At 41.4% G+C, this 18,104-nt stretch overlaps 1 protein-coding gene across 1 annotated transcript in view; it reads right to left on the bottom strand.

Annotated features, from left to right (window-relative positions):
• LOC124594191 (cytoplasmic dynein 2 heavy chain 1) overlaps positions 1-18,104 on the bottom strand; it is a 786,854-nt gene that overhangs the window by 633,815 nt on the left and 134,935 nt on the right. The window contains exon 13 of the mRNA XM_047132551.1: positions 17,724-17,857. Within this exon, the coding sequence (XP_046988507.1) occupies positions 17,724-17,857 (134 nt within the window). The remainder of the gene's footprint in view (positions 1-17,723; positions 17,858-18,104) is intronic.

Here is an 18,104-nt window from a genome sequence, read left to right as displayed (position 1 = left end):
GGCTAGATGCTTCCATTAGCAACCAAAATTACTTATGTTGTGTAGGTCGAGAACGCAACATTTTTAAACTGCGGAAACTTGGCACCACATGCTCCAATTGGCTGTGAGATTGCCCTGTTGCTGTTCATCGGTTGATGGCAGCGCTGTGGTTGTCGGTTCACACATACAAATGTCCCTTTCCCCGTCACTGCCCCAATGTGATAAGCACATGTGTCGAATAGGTCTTGCTGTTTGTCTCCACCTCACATCAAAGGCATTCACACTTAAGCTTCACTTCAGAGCACACACACATCACCTGCGATTTAGTCATATAGTAAGTGGGGCGGAACAATATTTGTTTGAAGAACAATGAGATATGGTTTTCGTTTATGGACTAGCCAATGGTAATGCACATGAAGCTTGATGGTTGTATGAGGAACAGTACCCAGCAAGACCCCACCCACACCTACAAACGTTTACAGCAATTCACCAGAGACTTGGCAAAATAGGGTCATTAGTGGGATATCATGGTGATGCTGTAAGATCTCAAACACGACAGAATGCTGCATTTGAAGAGACTGTTCTCAAGCACTTTGAGGAAGCACCTATGACAAGTACTTGAGCAGTTGAACACGACACAAAGGTCACTCATCGGTTAGTCTGGGAGGTTTTGGGGGATGATGGCCAGCATTTATTTAGTTTCCACTCTGTCCAAGACCTAAATCCTGTGGTGGACTACAAGCACAGGCTAGGGTTTTGCCAGTGGTTTCTGTGATGTGCTGCACAAGATCCCGAATTCTCCGCCACTGTGTTGTTTACCAAAGAGTGCACCTTCCATCGGGACGGCCTTTACAACACTCGAAACCTTCTTTACTGGGCAAGGGGAAATCCTCACATCACATATGTCCACCGGCACCAGGAATGATTTTCACTCAACATTTGGGCAGGCACTGTGGGTGAGCATCTGATTGGGCTGGTCCATCTACCTCCTAGACTAACTGGGCCAAATTACCTTCATTTTTTGCAAGGAACTCTACCCGGCCTGCTGGAAGATGTTCCCCTGGATATACAGCTATGCATGTGGTTGCAACGTGATGGGGCGCCCACACATAACAGTCGTGCTGTGCACGGACATTTAAATGAACTCTTTGATGGCTGGGTAATTGGCAAAGGTACTCGCAGAACATGGCCCCCCATGATCAGCAGACCTCATGCCACCAGACTTCTTCCTGTGGGGATTCTTCAAGGTTCTAGTTCACCCACCTAGACGTGAACCATCTCGAAACGAAGAGGATCTTTGAAAGCGTTAGGCAAAACACTGTTTGGCATTACCAAGCTCGTGTCACATCAGAGGACTGCCAGTTCGAGCACCTACTTTAAGTAAACAATGTCCTAGCTACAAAAAAAGGTCCTTCTCAGGGCCGACACAATTTGTCAAAGACAAACTAACAGCTGTTGATGGGTTTGTTCCCGGTACGTATTATCATGAAACTACAGAAGGATGTGTCAGGACCTCAGCAGATTCGCCTCCAAGTCCCCGGGGTGGAAGGCTGGCACGCTACCACTGAGCGTGGGGGCCACCTTGGATACATTGTGATCTCCGGCAGGCAAAACATTCACGGTCACGCTTTGTCCAGAGCATCGAGCAACAGAGCAATCCTGTGGCCAATGAGCGCATGGCACCAAATTTCTGTAGTTCAAAAATTGTGCATTGTTGACCTACTACACAACATTAGTAATTTTCATTCCTACTAGCATCAGCTATCCGGGGTTAAAATTTTGTGACACAATTTTTCTCCACCCTGTATAAGGAACAATAGTGGACATAAGACTGAACCTTGGGGAACCTCTTATATGATCTTTCCTCAGTCAGAGTAATGTCCCTGGCCTACATTGGTTGTATTACTAGTGACGCTATATTATTATTTAAGGTCTGTAAAATTTGGTGAGCGAACATGTCAATGGTATTCTCAGTAGATCAACTCTTCTGAAACCCAAACCATGACTTTCTGAGGATATTATTGTTGCTCAGGTGAGATGCTGTTCTATAATACACCACCCTTTCAAAAATTTTGGAAAATGATGTCAGCAGTGGAACAGTCCAGTAGTTAAAAACTGTAGGAGAAGGCAGAGACTGGAATACCTCCAACAAATAATTGAGATGTAGAATGCAAGTGCTACTATAAGATGAATAGATTGGTGTAACTGATGAACTCATGATGGACAGCATAAAAACCCATCAGAGGTGTTTTAATCAAGCAAATAACTGAAAATGGGTAAATTGTGGACACATTAAGTTCTGATGGAGAAGACCTTTTTAAAAACAATGAATAAGTCATACCTTAAACTTTAATTGATAACAACGTAGAGTGCAAAAAGAAAACACAAGGTACACATTACTTTTAATATAAAATGCAAGTACAGTTATATTTAAATAATTGTAATAATAATAATGTTTGTTATAACAATCACATGAATTGGTATCATTAGTAGCTCCCTTGCATGTGATGGCCACATGCCTGATTCCATTTATGCTATTCAGAGTCTCAGTTTGGCCTCCCCTTTCACATTTCTGCACTTTGATTGTTCCTTTCATCAGGAGATGCTGAATTCCTTTTGTGTGAAGTACGTAGATACCAAAGCTAAAATGAATAACTTAATTTTCTGCCTGAGTATGATGACAGCAATTCTTCACTTTCAGATAGAAATATTCATAGGAATATTGCCAGAAAAGTGCTTGGGCTTTGCAGTCATGTTTCAAGTCAATTAATTGGTCTTGGAACTTCTGATGGTATTCTCATGTTCCTTCTGAAAATCCACTGGTTATGTCACTGACTAGTCACCACATTTTTCACAGTGCTCTACCAAATATAGACACAGTGTATCACAACACACGTGCCGCTGCAGCAGCTTCAGTATTGATGCTTCACTGCTGCTAAATCAGCAGTTCATGACAAATCAGTTAATGAAATTCCCTTACCACAGCTTTTCCTCTTGAATTTGAGTTCATCATGTCTTGCACACATACTGGCAAACACCTGGCAACATTACAACAGCTTGGGGAAATTAATGTATTACTCTAACAAAATTGTATTTAAAGATATTTTGTTATTAATATGTCTTCTTCAAGTTGTGCTGGTCTCATTTTTAAACTAACTGTCAATCAAAATACCATTTTAGTATTCAATTCAGCTATTATGAATTATCAAACAAATACTAATAAACTTAAATTCACCTACATTTTGTCAGTTGGTAACTAACATAATCATAAAGAAAGCAAACATACAAAACGCACTACTGCCACCCCTCAGCGGCCACCTTTCCATTGCAATGTCCATCTGTCATCTATTTACATTCCAGAGGCCCCTCAAGAAGTGAAAATGCCCAGGATGTGTGGTGCTGCTCTGTGCCACCTCTTATCGCCCAGGTTTTAAAATTTCAACCACCATTGGTAGAACAGTAGATTTCCCTATCATCTTGTCTGATGTCTTCCTTTATACATCACACACACACACACACACACACACACACACACACACACACACACAGAGAGAGAGAGAGAGAGAGAGAGAGAGAGAGAGAGAGAGAGAGAGACAAAACTGTAGGTATTATTCTACAACAGGCTGTTACTGTTTAAGTATAACCTTTCCAAATATTGGGGCAAAATTTGTTTTCATGTTATGTTAGACATAGTTACTTTTTGCCTCGAATATTTACCTACATAAAACCTTAAATGATGTAATTTGTAGGGATATAAAGTGGAACAATCACATAGACACAGTTGTTGGTAAAGCAGGTGGCAGACTTCAATCTGTCGGTAGAGTGCTAAGGGCATAGGAGATCGCTTACAAAACACTCATACAACCCACCTGTGGAAGAAGTTTCAAGTCCGTCCATGTCTATTTTTGCAGAGCTGCCTTCATAACAAGTACTCTGCCTGCAGAAAGTGATCTTTCTAGGGATATAATATTTACCATGACTGACTTAGAAACACCAGCAACTTTATGACTGTGTGGTCAATAAAAAGTTTTCCATTTTTTTTATTTAAAAAAAGAGGAAACTACTAGTCTTTCGTTATCTGTACTGGGAGTGAAATGAAGTAAACAGCTTCTTATCAAAATTAGTTTCAGAGTCTTTTTGTAAAAGTGGAAGAGTCTTACTTAAAATAACTTGGTACTAGTTGGAATTCTGAGGGTATCCATAGTTAAAGCTTCCCAGATCACAATAAAAATTATATCTGCTCCTGCACTGCTGACAGCAACCTATTCTGCAAATCATCCAAATTTCTAAAATTCCATTCCATTACTGCAAAGCATGTATCTAACAGCAGTGCTCATACATAGGGACTACTACAGAGGCACCTTTGTACGGGGTGGTTCGTGTGCGGGGAAACCAGTGGAAACGCTGGTGACAGTTTAGCAATATAGCTTTATTATGTCTTCAATTCTACATGAGGCAGGCGTTGCTGCTAAGACGGCACTTGACAATGTTGCATCAGAGCTCCAGCCCAGCAGTTAAGGCAAGGTTACAGCCAGTTGCGACAGAGGCACTTCCTGGAGGAGTGACAGACCACATGGTCGGCCACTGCTCTTCTCTCTGCAGTGACAGCGGCATCTAAGCATGGGTTTTCACCCATGCGCCTCGGACAGGTGTGGGATAGCAGCTGGCATTGTGACACTGAGTCCCTCCCTGGGCCTCAGTATCGGCACCAGCAGGCACGGACAGCAAGCTGGTAGGCATGTGGCACCAAGTCCTGCGAAGCATCCAGTGTGGCGGCACACACATCCTGATTTCAAACCAGAGGATGCTGCTGGTCCTGCTCAGTCGTTTCACAGTCCAGCGGTGCTCTGGCATCACAGTGCAGCTACTTTGTGATGGCCAAGTCACAGAAGTAAATGATGTCCTGTCCCCAAATTCAGCCTCATTTATACTCCACAAGTGCCCATTTGTTTCTCTAAAACCTGGTATCTAGTCACATTGACTATAACAAAAATATTCATTCAAGTGGGGTGGAAATGACTGGCTAACTATATCATTCTTTGCGGGGCACTTTACTGCTGCTTTCAGCTATCATTGCCTGGCAACTCATTTGCACATCTGTTATTGTGCCCTACTTGCCAACATAGCATGATTGACAGCCACAGCCTTACTCCAAAAACCGAGCGAGGTGGCGCAGTGGTTAGCACACTGGACTCGCATTCGGGAGGACGACGGTTCAATCCCGCGTCTGGCCATCCTGATTTAGGTTTTCTGTGATGTCGGGATGGTTCCTCCGAAAGGGCACGGCCCATCTACTGGAACTTCTATTACCACTGGATTGGGCTCCCTCATACTACATCACCTCAAATATAAAAAAGCTATGCCAAGCAAAATCAGAATCAACACGGTGCTAGGAATGACCGCCCTTGAAGTCACTGATACTCCTATTCTGCTACTGCTCTACATGCTGTAGCATTTGTTCTGCAGCCAACCACCCTTCTTGGACTGCTATCATTCGGCTTAAGGAGTGGTCTGACCCGGCTCCCAAGTATCTTTTGGGAAGGTAAGATTATGTTTCAATAAAATCTCTTGTGGTTCGACTAGCCAGTACAGCTGTGCTTGTGTCACATTAACTAGAGTAACTCCCACCTTATCACTAGTATATGAAACGTAGACCCATTAATTAGTAGTCCACTGCCTCACAACTCCAAATGTTTTGCCGCAAGAGTTTCCCTTGCTCATAACAACTACTGACCACCACCATGTCATTTTTCACTGAACAGACCCAGTGCCGCTCTGCTCTCTGAAAATAAGGCTTTGGTTCAACCACCTCATCTGGACAAAGTTTCCCCTTAAATAGTTGCAGAATGCATTTATCCCAACTCATTATAGCCTCACAAGTTGGGAATACTGTGACCAGCCCAATCTGACATTCTTCGAGCTCACCCTTGCTCATCTTCAGTTGTCGATCCCCATCTCCTCTTAATAGTAACACCCCTTCTTCCCTAACTTGCATATATTTCCCAACTGTCGCTAGCTTCACCGGATAAGTGTGCACTATGTAATACCAAAATAGTGTGTGTTTCCCAGCCATTAGTATTTTCACTGATACGTGCAATCGTGCGCAATCTGTTATTACACCCACTGCTGCACTATGGTAGTATAATGGTAAGTTCTGATTACTCAGTTCCACTACTAGTTGTAGCTCCAATGTCAACTCTCCTTCCACCTTCCATCCCTTCAGAAATTGCTCAGGTGACAGCAAGGCTAGACTTAATTGATTATGCAGTGCCTCATGGACTGCCTCCTGCAAATTTGTTAGCTTCAAACCTTGCATCCCAGATGCTATCACCTAGCAGCTGCAATAACCTTGTCAATGTTAACCTTGCATCTAATACCTCCATATGAGCTTGCATTGCCTCCAAATCCCAGTTCATGGTACTAACGACGTTCCTGAAATAATCCATGACTTCCTTAGTCAGATGGTGGAGCATACATGTGTTGTTCAGCACACTGCTCTCCAAGTTCATAATTTATGTGGAACGCCACTCTACATTCACATTATTTGCTTCTGCTAACTCTCTTGTGGCTTCTGTGTCTTATTCAATTTGCTCACATCACTTGTATCTGCTGTCCCAAAGACTGTCTACAATATTATACCCCCACATCTACCTTAAGCTCACACGGAACTACTTCAATCTAGAGATGGACAAAACTGTTCTTTTCAGAGATTGGATCAGAACTGGTCACTCACTGGAATGGATTAGTTCTTTTTCATGACTCACCACTCACCATTCACTCACAAAAATAAGTAAAAGGAACATACACCTTTTTAATTCAGGTCACTAAACCGGTATTTTTATTTGATTTGGTCTTATTTTGAAAGAACATATGAAGAGGAGCAATAATTTTGTATTATGGCCCTAGTAACTTTCAGATACAAAAGTTTTAAATTTTGTCTACTGCAAAAGTTATAAATATTACAACAAAACCCTAAACAGTTTTTATCAAGTGGAAAAATTTTACGGCACAATCTGCATCTGCATTCATTCTGACTGAAATTATTCCTACCGGAAATTCCTGTAGGCAGTCCTAACTCCCTTCTAAGTTTAATGGACCATTCCTATTCCCTGGATTATCTCTACCATTGTCCCTACACTCTGCTGGTAACCAAAACCTCCTCTACAACCAAAAATTCCTTCTTCAGTTCATAACACTATCGAAAAATCTTTCAGTTCAGTTTTTACTGTACATGATGGCATCACAGTCAAAATACTCAAGCTTATTGTTGATCCAGTACTGCTCACAATAACTACTGCTTCCTAGACCTTGAATCTCTTTCCTGGACAACAAACATTCATTCCCATCAGAATAGTACCAGAGATCTGATTGCTAAGAAGAGTAGCAGGGTACATTCTGTATGAGGGGAGAGTGAATGTAGCTATCAGAAAAGAACTGGGAGTAAAAATTTAAATGAGCAGATTAAAGAATACAGAAACAACTGGAAGGGTTATGTCAAAATAATAGAAGACACAGCTTTTACGATCACTGGCAACACATTACAAGTGTGATGCCAAGTCAAAGGATAAGAAGTAACAACACGCTCAAAAACATGTAAATGTTTATTGAGCTACTGAAATTTGATATATTCTTTTGAAATCAAGAACAGAAACATGATGGAAGAGTTTTCTGCATTAATGTATCATTCTGAAGATCTCAGCTTTTGTTTGCCTTGGTAGCTGAGTGGTGAGTGTGGTGGATAGTGAGGTGGCCCAGGTTTGATTCCAAGCAAAGTTGAATTTTTTTTTCCACTCACAGACTGGGTGTTGTGTTGTGCTTACTTTCACATCGTAATATGTAGCACTACTATGCCTGGATGGATACTGTCAGACAATAAACTGGAAAAAAACGGAACTTTCTTTATTTTCTGTTTTCACAGACGAGAAAGGCTTCATGTACTAATAAGGTTTGCAAATCCACATGTGCACATGGTCTATAACACATTTTTTGTAGCTTGGGAAACGTTTCCTTAAGGATGTGATGTCACATGCCATTGCAGCAGCCTAGCGCAAAATTTCCTTCCCATTCATGACAGCCACAAGAAACACATTTTGAAATCAGATGAGCTACCATTCATTTTTTCCGAACCGCCCATTATCCACTCTTTTGAAAGATCTGGCCCTTTGAATCAATTCGGGAGCAGAGTGCCCATCTCTACTTCAGTCACCTCTTGCATCTGCTCCTTTAATTGTGCATATGCCCTGAGGAAGTTCCTTTGAGACCTCTCTCTGCTTCCCACTACTAATTGCCAGTTCTCGCACACCTGAAAATACTTCTTCCAGCTTTTAAATACTAAACTTAAAGACCATTTATGGCTATAAAATACAACATATGGCTGTCTGAAAAACAAGGCTCCACCATCCATGTGGTGCTTCAGCAGTCCAGTTACTCCACCACCAGCAAAGAAGTACACTACTGCCAAAACTAGTGTTCTTTTTCTCCTTCACCTGGCAACCTGAAGAAAGGATCCATATCACCTGTCCTCCTTTAAGAAACCTGCATCTCTGAACAGTGATCATCTTAATGTTCTTCTGATACAAATAAATATGTGGGTCTGTCCCTACTACTATCAACATTACGTCCTACACTACACAGACAAATAAACTACACAAAATCGATACACATAACTACTCTCTTGACCTTAATGTATAATGATTCTGAGGTATCCAGACTTCCCTCTCCCACAGCCCATCATTTTGCTTTTTCCTCTTAGTCTTCCTATCTTGTCTTTACTAGCACTTCTCGTGGAATCATCTCTGGTGCCGCCTTGAATGGTCACAGACGTCCCATGTGCACACTCGTTGTCACTGTTTGAAACTGTAACATCACATTCACCAGTGACACAGTTTTAACTACTTGGTATGGGTTCTGGTATTGTGTTAAAAACTTCTTTGTCTTTCCCTTCAGCATATATGGACTCGACAACATCACCCATTGACCAACCTTATACTACAGTAATGTACCCACACACCTCATTTCCTCTTCCTGTTTCTCCAAAGATTTTGTATTTCCTCTTTGTACCCTGTTCCACCCCCCACCCCACCCCCCTTTAGTTTTATTGCAAAATCACAGACTGCTTCTCCCTTTCTTCCACTCTTCTGGTCAATCAAAAGGTGACACCATCTTTTTGCCATACACTACCTCTAATGGTGATAACCAGGTGCCAGTATGTACTATACAGTTATATTCATTTGTGACAAATGCTTGGTATGTTTTACAATTTGAATGATTTTAATCCAAGTTGTTGTTGTTGTGGTCTTCAGTCCTGAGACTGGTTTGATGCAGCTCTCCATGCTACTCTATCCTGTGCAAGCTTTTTCATCTCCCAGTACCTACTGCAACCTACATCCTTTTGAATCTGCTTAGTGTATTCATCTCTTGGTCTCCCTCTACGATTTTTACCCTCCACGCCGCCCTCCAATACTAAATTGGTGATCCCTTGATGCCTCAGAACATGTCCTACCAACCAATCCCTTCTTCTGGTCAAGTTGTGCCACAAACTTCTATTCTCCCCAATCATATTCAATACTTCCTCATTAGTTATGTGATCTACCCATCTAATCTTCAGCATTCTTCTGTAGCACCACATTTCAAAAGCTTCTATTCACTTCTTGTCCAAACTATTTATCGTCCATGTTTCACTTCCATACATGGCTACACTCCATACAAATACTTTCAGAAATAACTTCCTGACACTTAAATCTATACTCGATGTTAAAAATTTCTCTTCTTCAGAAACGCTTTCCTTGCCATTGCCAGTCTACATTTTATATCCTCTCTACTTCGTCCATCATCAGTTATTTTGCTCCCCAAATAGCAAAACTCCTTTACTACTTTAAGTGTCTCATTTCCTAATCTAATTCCCTCAGCATCACCCGACTTAATTAGATTACATTCCATTATCCTTGTTTTGCTTTTGTTGGTGTTCATCATATATCCTCCTTTCAAGACACTGTCCATTCCATTCAACTGCTCTTCCAAGTCCTTTGCTGTCTCTGACAGAATTACAATGTCATCGGCGAACCTCAAAGTTTTTATTTCTTCTCCATGAATTTTAATACCTACTCCAAATTTTTCTTTTGTTTCCTTTACTGCTTGCTCAATATACAGATTGAACAACATCGGGGAGAGGCTACAACATTGTCTTACTCCCTTCCCAACCACTGCTTCCCTTTCATGTCCCTCGACTCTTATAACTGCCATTTGGTTTCTGTACAAATTGTAAATAGCCTTTCGCTCCCTGTATTTTACCCCTGCCACCTTTAGAATTTGAAAGAGAGAGAGACAAATCATTTTTCCAACTGTTCCATGAACTCTCTCTGTCCTCCCATTAGCCTGCAGATGTAGTGGTCTAGTTCTCAACGTCTCACTCTCAGCAATCAACACAATTATTTCATCAGGTCTGACGTGAAGTTCATCCCCTGGTCCACTATCATCATTTGTCACATTCTGAACTTCAATGTCCACTAATGTCTGTGTGAATGTGATCCTGACATAACAAGAAAAATGATCTATTATGGTCAGCACAAAATTATTACCTGCTGGTGGTCAGTTGAATGGTCCTAACATGTCCACCACAATGAAACTAAAAGGTTCTGTTACTTCCAGCAATCACTGTAGCAATATCTGCTTCTGACTCAAATTGGCTCTCTGTATACTCCCCACAATTCTTGATGTATCTATCTGCATCATCCTTCCTTTCTTTCCACCAGCACTTCTCTGCCAGCCTCCTACTTGTTGTCCTGCATCCACCATGGCCTGACAAAATGTGATCATGCATTTCACATAACACTTCCAATTTTAACTTGGCTAGCGCCACCACTCATGGTCCTAATTTTGTTTCTCTGCACAATAACCCATCACGCATACCAAATTGCTGCTGTTTCTTATACAGCCTACATTCCTCATGAGCGTTCTGTGCTGCTCGTCACTCTGCAAGATTGTGATCCAGTGCCTGTATGAGCTCCGTTCAAAAAAATTCAGAGCATTTGTAATTTTGTGTGTTGCAGCAAAATACGGTTGGCATCCTGGCACACATATAGTGTTTAATCCTTTCATTGCTGTATGTCTCTTAGTTATTGTTCAGTGCTGTATTGCGTAGTATGTGTTACACACTTTGTAAATTTTGAGATGGCAGAGCTAAAGAAGCAATGTGTCTGCATTAAATTCTGTGTGAAATGGAAGAAAACCTTTACAGAGGCACGCCAAATGATGCAGGAAGCCTACGGTTGTGAGTTCTTAAGCTCTTAAGCCATACTTGGAGTTACAAATGGTTCACACAGTTTAAAAATGGCCAGATGGAAGTTAAGGATGACCCTTGTTCAGATGCCCTTTAACTTTTACCAACAACGCTCATGTCAGGAATCTCAACGTAACTGTGCATGCCAATCAAAGACTGACTGTCCCAGAGATTGCAGAAGAATGTAACATTTCAGTTGGATCACCTCATGAAATCCTGAGACAGCATCTTGGAATGCAAGGTGTTGCTACCAAGTTTGCCCCATGGTTCATGAGTCAAGACCAGAAAGACCTTCAACTCGCAATCTGTAAAGAGTTTTTGGATCGCTCAGTTGAGAATGAGATGTTCCTTAAGATAATCAGAACTAGTGATGGCATGTGGGACTACGATTATGATTCTGAGACCAAGGTTCAGTCTTCAGAATGGGTTGGGAAAGGTTCTCCAAGAGCAAAAAAAGCCCATCCGGTCAGCTCAAATCTCGAAGCCATACTTATAGTTTTCTTTGACTTTGAAGGATTAGTTCACCATGAATTTGTGCTGCATAGATAAACTGTTAATAGATGGTACTATGAGGATGCGTTTCAATACCAGCGAAGAAATGTGGGAAGGAAACAGCCTGAAATGTGGTGAAACAATTCATGACTTTTGCATCACGATACTCCACCCAATCATTCGTCCCTGTTGGCACATGACTAATGCACAAAACATGAAATCACTGTGCTGCCTCATCCTTTGTGCTCTCCAGACCTGGCCCCTGTGGACTTTTTTTTATTTCTGAAGTTGAAAATCCTGTTGCGAAGACAAGGATTTGCAATGACAGACACAATAAAACAAAATTCACAGAAGCCGCTTCGCTTGATGCAGCAAGAGGTGTACCAAGATTGCTTTCAGAAGCGCAACCAGCATTGAGCATGGTGTATCAATTGTGGAGGAGAGTACTTCGGAGGAGACCATGCATAATAAGTAAAAGGCAAGCGAAAAAAAAAAAAAAAAAAAAAATGTTGTGGGCAAAGATCCAGAACCTTTTGAACAGACCTCATATTACAGCTATCTTTCTGCTTATCCCTTCCCCATTTTTCAGCTTGTGGTTTATTTCATACTCAAATTCACTGAGTCAATGGCTATCTTGTTAATCTTCTAACAGGTCTTTCATGCCTAAAACCACTATACAGCTGCATAGGCCGTTATCACCTTCAGCTTCCTTCTGTGTAAATAATATTGGTAGCATGTTATTCTGTATACTACAGTAAGCACCTCTCTCTTCGTTGTATAGTAATTTCTTTCTGTGGCATTCAATTGTGTTGATGCAAAGGCAAAAGGATGTTCTTGACCACTGGCCTCCTCGCTAAAAATGCAGCCAAGGGCATAGTTTGGTGAATCACATGGCAATACAAATTATTTCTGAAAGTCTGGAAATACTAAAACTGAAGTGGATGTCAACACCTCATTAAACTCATCAAATGCTCCCTGACATTCCTCCAACCATACAAACTTAACAGCTTTCTTCAGCAATTGCATAAATGGTCTTGCAATATCCAAAATCCCTCCACAAACCTGTTACAATAATTTGTCAGACTGATGAAAGATTGTTACTCCCTTGTAGTTCGTGGTACTGGAAAATTTTGTATGGATTGCAGCAACCTCAGATCAGTCGTTCCCCCGTTCTTACTTATGACATGGCCCAAGTAGTTAACTTCCTCCAGAGCGAAGTGACATTTTTCAGCACTGAGTGTGAGACAAGCTGCCCATAATCTGGTGAATACTCCTTTTATACACTATGTTCCTGCACATCCCTTGAATGCATGATTGTGTCACCAAGATATACTAAGCAATGGCGTGGTTTCGCTCCTCTCAGTTCTCCCTCCAGCAGCCATTGGAATTTTGCCAGCACATTCATCAACCCAAAAGGTTGGTAGTGCCGTCATTTGCTGCAAAAGCTGTTTTTCGTATATCTTCAGTAGCCACTTCTAAGTGATGGTATCTCCTCTTTAAGTCCAACGTAAAGAATTGTTTGCTTTCACCTACGTTATCTATGGCCTCCTTGATATTCAGAATAGGCTATGCATCTGTTGCTACCTTGCTATTCAAATAACAATAATTGCAACAAAACCAATACTTCTGTGAACCATCCATAGACTTCTTAGGTACAATTACAATTCCTGCCATGCACTATTGCTTTCTTCTACCATTCTGTCAGCTAATTGTTGATCTATGAACTTTTCTAAAATTGGTTGCAGTGACCATGTTATTCTATATTGTCTTTGGTATACCGGTGCTTCATTTCCTGTTGGAATCCTGTATTGTGTTATTGATGTGGCAGCCAATGGACTTCTAGGAAAAAACGGACCCTGGAATCCTAGCAACAGGTTCTCCAACTGTGCTCTTTCTGCTCCTTCAAATGCTTCAACTTATCACAAAATGCAGTCCTAGCAGTGTCGTGTGCCCCCTTATAGCTTACACCTCCTGTGTGGCAATCTTCCACACCTGGAATCTCTAGTGTAGCTAATACCATTCCATTTAACAACTTTACATCTTTGACGCCAAAATTATGTGCACTGATTGGTACCACTTTTCCTCCATCCCCTTCCTGTACATGTACAATACTATGTTTCACCAAACAACAGTCTTTGTCTAATACTTCACTACCCTCTGATGGTTCTGTTACACATATCATACCTACTCATAAGTTCAGTTCCACATTCACCCATAGTGATTTTCTGGTGCCTTCTGGCACACAATCATGCAAATCAAGACTTAATACTATTACTCATGGTTTAACTGGACCTTCTTGTATACTAGACACTCCTCGCAGCAGATTAACATTGACAACAGTTTCCCCTAGTCAGAATGTCTTCCCCCTCAGTTCCACTACAGGTCATCAAAGGTCAATTATGGCATCATACTGATAAAGAAAATCTAGCCCTAGGACCCTGCCTAACCTCTCACATACATGAGGCACCTGTACTCAGGAGGATGATGGTTTGAAGCTGCATCCAGCCATCCAGATTTAGGTTTTCCATGATTTCCGTAAATCGCTTTAGGCATGTGCCAAGATGGTTCCTTTGACAGGACATGCCCCATTTCCTTTCCCATCCTTCCCTAATCCGAACTTGTACTCCATCTCCACTGATCTCATTGTCGACGGGAATTTAACACTACTCTTCTCCTCCACTATGAGGCACCACTGCCTCACACTGCTTAAACATGGTTGTCCTAGTGACACTACTGACAGCAATGATCGTATATCATTACCCCCTACCCCACGTAAATCATATCGTGGTGAGTCTCACTGCCTCCTACCTACTACTTCACTCAAGGCTACTGACACACATGCTCCTTTGTCCGACAATACTTTATAAGCTCCTTCATCCGCAACACACATTATGGCATAACTTGCATCTGCATTCATTCTGACTGAACTTATTCCTACCAGGAATTCCCGTTGGCAGTCCTAACTCCCTTCTAAGTTTAACGGACCATTCCTATTCCCTGGATTATCTCTACCATTATCCCTGCAACTCTGCTGTTGACCAAAGCCTCCTCTACTGCCGTTTCCACCAAACTGTTGGTGACCTGTGTTACTCCTGTTATGCTGTGGGTTCTGTAATTGGTACCATAGCCTCTGTACATGTCCTGTTCAATGACATTTACAACACTTAATATTCAAAGTAAATACCTGTTTTCACTCTCTTACCCCTGTCAACCTACTAATTTCTTTTTATTCCAAAGCTAACCTAATCTGCTCATGAAGATCCTTACACGCCCCTGTACACTCTCTCCTAGACATTTCTGGTGTCAAATCTTTTAAAAAAGCATGAAGCGCTAGTTGCTTGACCTCCTGCAGCACCACTTCATTTACCTCCATGTTGAATGAGAGCTCTACATGTTAATGTTCATTTTCGTAATTCTATCAACAAAGGCTTCTACTTCCTCATTATGTCTCCTGGATACCATCCCTAATTGTTACTGAAAAGACCATGTGCTATTATGCTTCATGTTATTGTTCCAGCTGCTGTCTCAAATGGTCGAAAAAAGTTTCTGTATTTCGCAATGCTTCTGTGCAGCTTACACATAATTTTGCTTCTCCTGACAATCATAACCTTGCAATCTGCAACAGCTGTTTATCTGACAAAACCCCTACGCCAGCTGATGACTTAAGATCCTCTATAAATACCAACACATCCTCAGAGCTCTACCAGAGAAAGGTGAAACAAGATTTGCCAGCCAGATCCACTCCTAGAGTTTGCAACTCCAACACTTCCATCTCATGATTCTTTCCAGCTAATTCATTTAACATAACCACATTATCCACTCACAATTGAGCCACACCTGATCCACTAATGACCACACACCTACTTCACTGGTGTCATCTTGTGTCTCTGCGACCATTATCCATAATAAAAATTATGCTACAACAAAACAATATGCGCAGAACAGTTAGTCACGAAGCGTTCTACCAAGTTACTTCTTCTGACTAATCATGAGTCACCTGAACTCTCTACATTGCCTAGTCTTGTGACCAAAATGTTTACAAGTAAAGCAGTTCCACTATTGGTTCAGTACAAGGTGCAGAATGCCCAAGTAGATTACACTGAGTACAACACACAGGTACTAACAATTCATCTGTACCATTACTCTCAAATTGCAAGAGATACACACATGTACCCCTGGTTTTGTAAATGTAACTTTCATAAAATCATGCCCTCTTAACTACAGCCCCATGATTACCACCACACAAAAACAAAATAATCTCACTCAGTCCAATGATGATGCTGCAGGCTGAGGCTCGAATAATGTGCTGCAGGGATCACACACCCTCTGCTGTTGATTGTCGCGACGTTGGCCCTCCTGACATCACTCTTCCCTCCTGACATCACTCTCTATGAACCACCTCTGTAGGGGTGGTGGATGTGTGGTCATGCCACAGGTGGTGGGGAACCAGTGTAAATGCTGTGGACAATTTAACAGTATAACTTCACTACATCTTCAGTTCCACATGGGACAGGCATGCCTCTCCTTATGAGTCCAGATGGTGCACCTGGCATCAGCCACTAGGAAGGCACTCCACGAAGCTGCATCAGGACTCTGGGCTGGCAGGGAAGGCAAGGCCATGGCCAGTTGCAACACAGGCGCTTTCTGTCAGAGTGACATGCCAGGCAGCAGGCCTGCTGCACTTTGCTCCACAGTGGCGGAGGCAGCTGTGTGTGGGTCTCCACTCGTCCCCTCGAACAGGCAGTGGATGGCAGCTGGCACTGGAACACCAAGTTCCTCCCTGGGCTTCAGCGTCAGAGGCAGCAGGTATAAATAGCAGGCCAGTGGGGCTGTAGTACCACGTTTTGTGAAGGACCCAGTTTGGCAGCAGAGACACAGCCTGGTCTCGAGGTGGAGGTTGCTGCTGGCTCTGCACAGTTGTCTCATGGTTTGGCAGTGATCAAGCGTCTTGGTGTGGCTACTCAGCAACTATCAAGTCCCAGAATCGAATTACATCCGGTCCTCAAATTCAGCCTCATTTATACTCCGTTACTGCCCATTGTTCCTCTAAAACCTGTGTCTAGTCATGTCGCCCATAACAAATAGACTTGCTGGAGAGTGGTGGCAATAACCCTTGACTACATTGTTCTTTGCCGCATGGGGTAGTTTACCGATCCTCTCAGCTATCATCATTTTGGAACTCACTTGCACATCTGTTATTGTGCCCTACATGCCAACATGAGTAGCTGACAGACAGTGCTGTCACCACAATACTCCACAGAGACCTCCATATTATTTTCACTCACTTACACTAAAGATTTAATACTTTTACCTCAAATACTGGGTAGGGCCACTACAGCTTAGAAACTTACCAATAAAACATAAACAAAAAACATCAACATGAATAAAAACTGAATTTTTTTCATGGAAAAGCCACTGAGCAAACCATATCGAGCAATAAATCAAACAATCGAAAAATCCAGGTTGCAATATCAACAGTATAAGGAAATGTATGGTGTGTAACAGTCTTTTTGTTGTGTTGCCTGCAACTTAATGTGATATCTTTACAGTGAGTAGCAGTCTATTCTTTTCCTTATATTGTTTATATCAAGTAAAACCCATCCATGAGGAGTATATTTTTTACCACCTGCCAAGATTTCCACTTTGTTGTTTTATCAAGACAAAAACACCTGAGATATATAACCAGAAGTATTCACTTGTTAATTTTTGAGGAAGTGGAATTACTAACAAAATCTTTATTTTTTTTAAATAACAGTTTGAGAATCTGAGTACTGATCTCAGGAACAATTTCCATGTTGTTTCATTTAAACTTTTGAAGCCTTTGTCTCATTTTCAATTTCTAGAAAGTGCTGTACCACAGAGGAATCACTTGTATCACATAAATATTATTTCTTATCGAGTAAGTTCATTAGTTTTCCCAGTGTTCATTTTTAACAAAGAACAAAATTTGTATATTGTGAAAAAACTACATTACCTGAAAATAAGTTCAATACTGATTTCACTCAAGTGATCATTCAGAGTCTCCAAACCTAACTGATAATGATATTCAATAGCCTTATATAGCTGGTAATCCCAATGTAAGCGCCATGATTTCATATTGACAAATTTCTGTAAAAACAAAAATTGATAATCAATTTATGTTTCTTAAATTCAAAATATGTAATACAACAGCCAGAAGGAGGAACTATTCTAACAGCAAGCAGTGCATAATAAACAATCTAAAAACTGGAGCAATTCAGTCAGAGCTATGTAAAAAAATACTGTGAAATAAATTGTGTATTGGATTTCAGTACTATTAGGCCCTCTAACTATTAGTATTTTTGCACATGACAAGTACTGTCATTTAACTATGAAT

This window comes from Schistocerca americana, chromosome 2 (assembly GCF_021461395.2).
Source record: "Schistocerca americana isolate TAMUIC-IGC-003095 chromosome 2, iqSchAmer2.1, whole genome shotgun sequence".
NCBI lineage: Eukaryota > Metazoa > Arthropoda > Insecta > Orthoptera > Acrididae > Schistocerca > Schistocerca americana.
The sequence above is the reverse complement of the archived record's forward strand: the minus strand, read 5'-3'. Positions and strand labels throughout refer to the sequence as shown.